Source organism: Dendrobates tinctorius, unplaced genomic scaffold (genome assembly GCF_039654945.1).
Source record: "Dendrobates tinctorius isolate UK_male_01 unplaced genomic scaffold, ASM3965494v1 ptg000395l, whole genome shotgun sequence".
NCBI lineage: Eukaryota > Metazoa > Chordata > Amphibia > Anura > Dendrobatidae > Dendrobates > Dendrobates tinctorius.
In genome coordinates this window covers 989,858-998,292 of record NW_027362061.1, presented here as the reverse complement: position 1 = coordinate 998,292, position 8,435 = coordinate 989,858, and the positions used below count along the sequence as shown (strand labels likewise).

Sequence of the window (8,435 nt, the reverse complement as noted above, 5' to 3'; positions counted from 1 at the left end):
TGGTGCAATTCTTTTATACTTTACCTAATAAAGAGGAGTTATTTTTACTGATACAGCGGGTATGGAAAGTATTCAGACCCCTTTATATTTTTCACTGTTTGTTTCATTGCAGCCGATTGGTAAATTCAAATTCATACTATCTATTCCTGACACTGGAGGGGCTTATAAACTTACGAAGTATATAGTTTGAGGTCTGGGATCTGCCAATATATGGCTAGTTTTCTGACTGTTTCGGATAATACATGATTTTAGGGTTTTTTTCCTTTTGTCTCGTTCGAATATAGGTCAATATTAAATAGTCTCCTGATGAGTCGACTTTGGTGAGGACGATGAAACCCGTAGAAATGAGAGGCTTGGAGAATGAGTGTGTATACGTCACCTCACCCGATATACTGAGAAGTGGGGTATGTTTTTTCTATTAGTCATCTTCTGACTAAGCTTCAGGGGGTGAATTATGGGTATAGTTTTACATTTGGAATTAATAAAGTTTAGTTTTATCCTTTTGTCAGCAAACATGAGGAATGACAAGAGACAACCCATTTAAGAAAATTCAATTTTGGGTAAAACTATTCCAACACTATGAACATAAAAAAGGCTTCTCCCCTATGTGACATCTCTGATGTTTATTAACAGCTGATTTCCAAGTAAAATATTTCCCATATTAAGAAAATGAAAAAGGTTTCTCCTCTGTGTGACTGCTCTGATGGTGATCAAGAAGTGCTTTCTAGTTAAAACATTTCCCACATTAACATGTAAAAGGCTTCTCCTCTGTGTGAGTTCTCTGGTGCTTAACACAATTTGATGTCTTGCTAAAACATTTCCCACATTCTGAACATGAAAAAGGTTTCTCCCCTGTGTGAGTTCTCTGGTGCTTAACGCAATCTGTTTTATTGTTAAAACATTTCCCACATTCTGAACAGGAAAAAGGCTTCTCCCCTGTGTGAGTTCTTTGGTGGATAACAAAATGTGATTTCTGTGCAAAACATTTCCCACATTCTGAACAGGAAAAAGGCTTTTCCCCTGTGTGAGTTCTCTGGTGAGTAACAAAACGCGATTTCCATGTAAAATACTTCCCACATTCTGAACAGGAAAAAGGCTTGTCCTCTGTGTGGGTTCTCTGGTGGTTAACAAAATGTGATTTCCATGTAAAACATTTCCCACATTCTGAACAGGAAAAAGGCTTCTCCCCTGTGTGAGTTCTCTGGTGGTTAACAAAATGTGATTTCCATGTAAAATACTTCCCACATTCTGAACATGAAAATGGCTTCTTTGCTTTAGGAGCAGTTTGTTTTTTAATGTCTCTTTGGTGACATTGATTTTCCTTAGTAGTCAGTAATGAATCAGAAGATGGGACCTGTTTCAAAGGATCAGATGACAGATCTTTGCTGTGAATGGATGATGATATATCTGGTGTAATGGCAATCACTTCAGTTGTATCTTGTAGAATCTCAAGATCATCAGATTTAAAAGTTGAAGATGTCAGCTGTCCCTCTGATCTCCTGGTACAGTCATCTGCTAAGACAAAAAAACAATTTTTTTTATAAAATATCCTTGAGCTTTATATTTTTGAATGTCTCTATTTAAACTGTCCATAAAAATGGCAAGCTATGTAAAAAAAACTTTAATTATTTACCAAGACAATGACAGTTCACAGTCTAATAGAAAACCTTGTTGGATGAACCAGTAGTGTGTGGTGTTCAACTGTTTGTTCATTCTGCCTCCCAAATATCAAATAAAAAGAAACCAATCAATGTTATGTAGATGAAAATAATACCTATTCTCATCTCACAAAAAACAAGTCCCCACTCAGGTCCATCATCTGTCAATGGAAATACAGAGGTTCCCACACTATTAGTGGCTCAAAGGCTGTTGAAAAGCAACAGAGTTTCTATAAACCAATCCAGCAAAATCCGCTCTCACTTCGGAGTCTTGCAGTGTGCGCAAACAACATTTAGGATCCCTGTATTTAGCAATATTATAGTGAGAAGAATCCACTTAATTTGCGGTGTGTGTCTCCTGGAGCACAATCTGGGCACTATGTGCTGGGTAATAAAATGGCAAATGTGTAATTTTCACTCTCCAACATCCACTGCGTGTTAATTTCCGGAAAGTGGCTGTGGAGTCAAAATATTCACTCCTCCTAAGGATTATAACCCTCAGTGAATTAATAACATGGAATCACTTTATGGGGATTTCTACTCTTCTGGTTTTCTGTGATTTAGTTATATTAGGGCTTCTGTATATGGTGTGTCCAATCTCATCTGGGATCTGTTCCTGCTGTCCAGCTGGAGTAATCTGCTCCCTACTTCAGCCAATTGGAAAGTACCACACCCTACTAAAGCGCAAAGCACATGGCCGGAATCTGCCAAATACAGCGTTGTTCTCCTCTGGTTCAGTCCTCTGTGCTCAGCTTGCGCATTTGCTTCCTGTTGTGACCGTGGCCCGTTTACTGACTACACTTGTGTCTTCTGATTCTGTATTCTGTCCTTCTGGTTCTGACCCAGCTACCTGACTATTCTTCTTGCCATCGAACACCACAGACTAGCAGGTAACATCATGGTCCAAGCCTAGGGGTCCCAGTGTAAGTCCAGATCCATGTAATGGTGTTAGATGAGCAAGGCAATCCTTGGGATATGGAAAGCAGAGAATGTTCATGGTGGACATCTTTTGAGCTGCCAGGTGACCATGAACAGTGCTCCCAATACATTCAAAGAAAAAAAGGGGGGTTTCCAGCTTCCAAATGTACAAAAAGTTTATTAAAGGCATAAGAACAGAGATAAACGGACATGCCCCATAATGGCGGAAAGCAGAGCAATGCGTTTCATACAATATGTTCTTTTTGCGCTTGAAAAAGAACATTGTTTGAAAGGCGTTGCTCTGCTTTCTGCCATTATGGGGCATGTCCGTTCATCTCTGTTCTTATGCCTTTAATACATTTTTTGTACATTTGGAAGCTGGAAACCCCCCTTTTTTTTCTTTGGATGTATCTCACGTTTGGCTTGACTGAAATCCGAGCTTCCATGCACCACTATTAGCCGGGACAGGTGAGCTGGTTACTGTTTTTTCATTATACTCCCAATACATTGTGTCTGCAAACTATTCCAGCTAGATCTGCATTCAAATAGCTAAATGGCGCTCCTTCCCTTCTGAACACTGCCATGTGCCCAGACAGTAGTGTACAACCGTATGTAGGGTATAGTGCGAAGCTGGAAAATAATTTGTAAGATCCATTTGTTTTCTATTACCCTTTGTGAAGAATTCCAAACTTACCACCACATAAAGTGACACACATCAGATAATAATAATGGGGCCTGATTAGGAACTACTGAAATGATCAAACTCCACAGTCTCCATCAGTAATAAATGAGTAACTAGTGGTGAAACCTCTCTGGGGTAATTAGAGTATGGGGCTCGGAGACTTCACAATCTATACTAGCCTAAGCTTCAATATTTTCTGTCAGATAAGTTTCAAGAAGAAATATTAGGCATTTAAAGAGAACTGTGTATTAGGCCGGTTTCACACGTCCTGATATTTCTGGTACCGTTTTTTCTGATCCATGTGCATAATACTTGTGGCACATGTGTGACAACCCTGTGCAGCATCAGTACCACATGGACGGCCGGCAGGGAAGAAGCGCTACAGTAAGTGCTGTTCCCCTGCGGCGGGTGCTGAAAACGCTCTCATCATTCTCCCCTGATCTGCCGGCAGGGAGAATGATGAGCGTTATATTAAAGTCAGAATGATGACAGCAGGTGGGGGCTTTTGGGACTATTACTCCCATCAACCTACACCTGCTGCTAAGAACAGTGACAGCAGGAGCGGATGATTGGAGTATTCCTCACCCGTCGTCTGCACTATAACTAAATAAATGAATGAAAAAAACGGCGTGGGTTCCCCTTATTTTCTATAACCTGTCTGGCAAAACTCACAACTGGGGGCTGCAACCCTCAGCTGTCAACTTCTGCAAGGCTGGTTATCAAGAACAGAGGGGTCCTCACACTGTTTTTTTAATATTTAAATAAATAATTTAAAAAAACGGAGTGGAGTCCCCCATTTTTGAAAACCAGCCATGCTACAGCTGACAACTGGGGGGCTGGTATTCTCAGGCTTGTAAGGGGCCATGGATACTGACCCCCCCAGCCTAAAAATAGCAGCCCACAGCTGCCCAGAAAAGGCACATCTATTAGATGCGCCAATTCTGGGCGCTTTGCCCGGCTCTTACCACTTAGGTGTTAGTTGAGTATAACTGTGTTTGTTATTTTTGAAAAAGGAAAACTGTTTTGTTTTATTTCTAATAAAATACTTTATTCTGACTGTGTGTTTATTTACCATGTAACTATGGGGTTAGTAATGAATAGACACCTTTCCATTACTAAGCCATGGGCTTGATGTCACCTGACAATACAAAGGTGACATCAACCCTACAAATATGAACTCCACGTGCCACCACTACAGGGCAAGTGAGAAGAGCCGGGCAAAGCATCGAAATTGGAGCATCTAATAGATGTGCCTTTTCTGGGCAGCTGCGGGCTGGTTATTGTTTAATCTGTAGTTGTAGTTTTCAGTTAATGAGATTCTCATGCTCTGGGGCGGGGCTGTGGGTTGCGTTGTGGGTGGGGCCTTATGTGGTGCTCTGCGTACATATTAATCTGTATTTGCTTATGACATTGATCCTTCAGTGACCTGCCCCCTATTTTACATAAAAAAATTACATACAGAAAAATGTCAGCGCAGTACCATCTATAAGTAAGAGATAGAGGCTACTGGACAGGCGCCGTCAGTGTCATGTGTAATTTTTTTTTTCTAAGCCTCACAATAGCCACAATATTATAGGCATTATCAACAATAATATCAATACTATTATATGCATTATGTAAAAATGGGGGGCAGGTCAGTGAGGGATCAGCGACCTGTCATAAGCCAATACAGATGAATATGTAATCAGCGCACCACATAAAGCCCCGCCCATGGGCCACCACAGCCCCGCCCCAGAGCACGAGAATCTTATTAACTGAAAACTACAAATACAGATTAAACAACAACCACAAGACGGATTTCATCACCAGGTATCATTGTAATCAGTATAACGGCGCCGACCTGATAGTGTCTGTAGGTTACTGAGCACAATCCTGCTGACAGGATCCCTTTTATATTTAGATCTTAGGCATTTGGAAGAGGCAATGGAGAGATTTTTTTCCAAGACTATCAAGAAGTTATAGACTCACATTAGGCAGGAAGGCCGATCCCACCACAATCAAACTATCATACAGAAGGAACAGGTTAAAAAAAAAGACAGAATAAAAAAATATGCTACATCCCCAACAACAACGTATGTATGAGGAGAGAACACTAAACTGGAGTTGCACTCATTTATAGTGGACCATTGGAGCCACTATGAGTCCTGACCAGAAGATTAGAGAAAGTATTAGTGCCTCCATTTCAGGAGACATTGTGCAGTAATCTGAATTTCTTAGGTTGGAAAACATAATGTAATTTATGACGTGGAGTGAATCCATGAAACCAGGGCTGGAGCCATGCCAACACATCTCCTGCAGGCGTGAATAAATGTATATTACAGCCATCAGCCACGCACAGTTTAGAGATATATCATGGCACAGGTGGAATGTTTGTCCTGTAGATTATCACAATCCTCCTTGAAGTTAGTTAGAATCATAGAATCGTGCATTTTCTCACCTCTATCAAAAAGCAGCAGTCACAGCCACCAATGTGCATCACATCTATTGGTCTGCCTTCTATTGGTGAGTGATCTGTTATATATATTGTACATGCCATTAGTTTATCCATGTATGTTTTAGAGCAGGTGTTTTTCTATTTGGTTTTTATCATTGCTTATTTTCTTTAGTCCTATAGCGCAGGTCAATCTGTTTATTTTTGATATCCCCAAAATCCTTTATTATTGCTTTTGACATCTCTTGCAAGCCTCAATTCATTGTCAGCTTTAGCTAATCTGATTTGTGCCCTGCAGGTTCTGCAGACAGCATTATATTCTTCTTTAGATATGCCTCCCTCTTTCCATTTTATAAACATTTTTTTCTTCCTTTTTAGCATGTGCTTAAGTTCTGTGTTCATCCATCCTGGTTTCCTTAAATGCTTCCTATTCTTCCCTCTTTTCGGAATTGTTAACAATTGTGCTTTGAGAAATTCATTTTTCAAGATTTCCCATCCTTCCTGGACATTTTTGTCTTTAAGGATATCCAGCCCTTGGATCCCTCCAATTCTCTTTCTGAATCCCTTAAAATCTACCTTTCTGAAATCTAACCTTGACGTCTGAGTCTTCACAGGTCTTCCTCCTCTAGTTATCCAAAATTCTAAAATAGCAATAGTTGGTTTTAAAAGAAATTGAAATTTCAGGCTAAAGGGAAACTCACACTTGCCATATTTTTTGGACCATAAGACACACCTAGGTTTTAGAGGAGGAAATTAGGAAAAACAAATTGAAGCAAAAAATGTGGTCAATTCTGTACTTAATATCCCCTATCCTGGTATATATGGTCCCTTCACCCCCATCCTGATACAAATGTCCCCCTCATCCCTACCCTGGTATGCATGGCAACCTCATCCCTATCCTGGCATGCATGGATCCCTCATCCCTATCTTGGTATGCATGGCCCCATCACTATCCTGGTATGCATGGCCCCATCCCCATCCTCGTATGATTGGCCCCCATCCTGGCATGCATGGCCCCATCATCCCTATCCTGGTATGCAGGGCCCCATCTTGTCCTGGTATGCAGGGCCCCATCTCATCCTGGTATGCAGGGCCCCATCTCGTCCTAGTATGCATTCCACCTCATATCTATCCTGGTATGCCTGGCCCCCATCTTGTCCTAGTATGCATGGCCCCATCATCCCTATCCTGGTATGTAGGGCCCCATCTCGTCCTAGTATGCATGGTCCCATCTCTATCCTGGTATGCAGGGCCCCATCTTGTCCTAGTATGCATGGTCCCATCCCTATCCTGGTATGCAGGATCCCCATCTTGTCCTAGTATGCATGGTCCCATCCCTATCCTGGTATGCAGGATGCCCTATCTCATCCTAGTATGCATGGTACCATCATCCCTATCCTGGTAAGCATGGCCCCATCCTTATCCTAGTATGCATGGTCCCATGTTGTCCTGGTATGCATGGCCCTGTAGGAGGAAGGAACGGAACAATGAAGGCAAGTGTCTCTGGGCCGTAACCATTGGGTATGCCACTGGTGTGGCAGGGGGACGGAGAACCTGACCGGGACAGACCTGTGACCTCTGTTTCAAAGGTCGAGTCTGATATAAAAAGTGGGGTGCGCCGGAACCTGGGGCTTCTGGCGGGAAGACAGGAGGTGCAGCAGAGGAAGATTTGCTCCCTCCCTGCGGGTAACACTACTGACGACAGACTGCGCTTGAGTGTGCACCCCCCCACCATCCAGCAACAGCACCAGTGACTGCTTACCGCTGCCGGACACCGACCCTACGCAACCGCAGGCAGGAAGGGCTGACCGTACTCTGCAACGCTTGACAGCAAACAGTGTAGAGTGCATGGCTCCCGTCGGAGACTTTGACTTTACATCCACGGCTACGGCCTTAATACCAGAACCTTCCGCCTCATCCGCTGAAACAACAGCCACCGATACCCGGACATAGAGCAGCCCACCAAAAGGTCCCGGACTCTTCTTCACCGCTAAGAGACAGTGCCTCCGGTACATCCAGGATCGCTTCCTCAAAGTAACGCGCCATCTGCGGGGCCATCGTGGAATCTTCCAACCACCTCCCTTCGGATGACAGAGTCTGATAAGTTGAACCCTACGTTTTTTCCTTTCCCGCCGTTAGCAATTCTTTTTTTGTTGTTATCATTGTTGACAGCTGAAGTCAAGCTGTCACTGCATAATATTGAACTTCCACATATTTGTCTGCGCAATACTTCTGTGCATCTTGTATATATTAACTCCCTGCATGGAGAAAGCGTTATCTTTTTCTCTGGTTATAAAAAGACACCCGTTAACACTTGCTCTGCCCCCTGCTAGTCACTGCATCCAACGCACCTGCTAGTAACCTACAATTGGTGTAGTTGGCAGGATGCAGTCTATCAGCATGGTGGTGGCAGACCAAGGAGTTGGGGACAGCCCAAGGTCTAGCATATCATTGGTGGCCATACTGAATAATCTGCCAAAGTACACCGGTAGTAACACCATGCTGCGGAGCTGGACCAAGCGGATACGGGCCATGATGAGAATGCACCCGATGACCCCTGCTTTAGAGGCTGAGGTGGCCATTATGACCTTAGATGGGGAAGCCCGAAACTCGGTAATGTTAAGGACCCCTAGGTAACACGATACCTTCGGCAAAGTTCTGCAGCTCCTAGAGGAGACTCATGGGGACCCGACTGATGTAGAGGAACTGAGGACTCACCTATTCAGCCGTATGCAGAGGGAAGGTG

General features: G+C 43.1%; 1 protein-coding gene across 1 annotated transcript in view; it reads right to left on the bottom strand.

Moving 5' to 3' along the window:
• Positions 1-608: 608 nt before the first annotated feature.
• LOC141076212 (oocyte zinc finger protein XlCOF8.4-like) overlaps positions 609-8,435 on the bottom strand; it is a 35,315-nt gene continuing 27,488 nt past the window's right edge. The window contains exon 7 of the mRNA XM_073563568.1: positions 609-1,512. Coding sequence (XP_073419669.1) covers positions 746-1,512 — 767 coding nt within the window. The 3' untranslated portion in view covers positions 609-745. The remainder of the gene's footprint in view (positions 1,513-8,435) is intronic.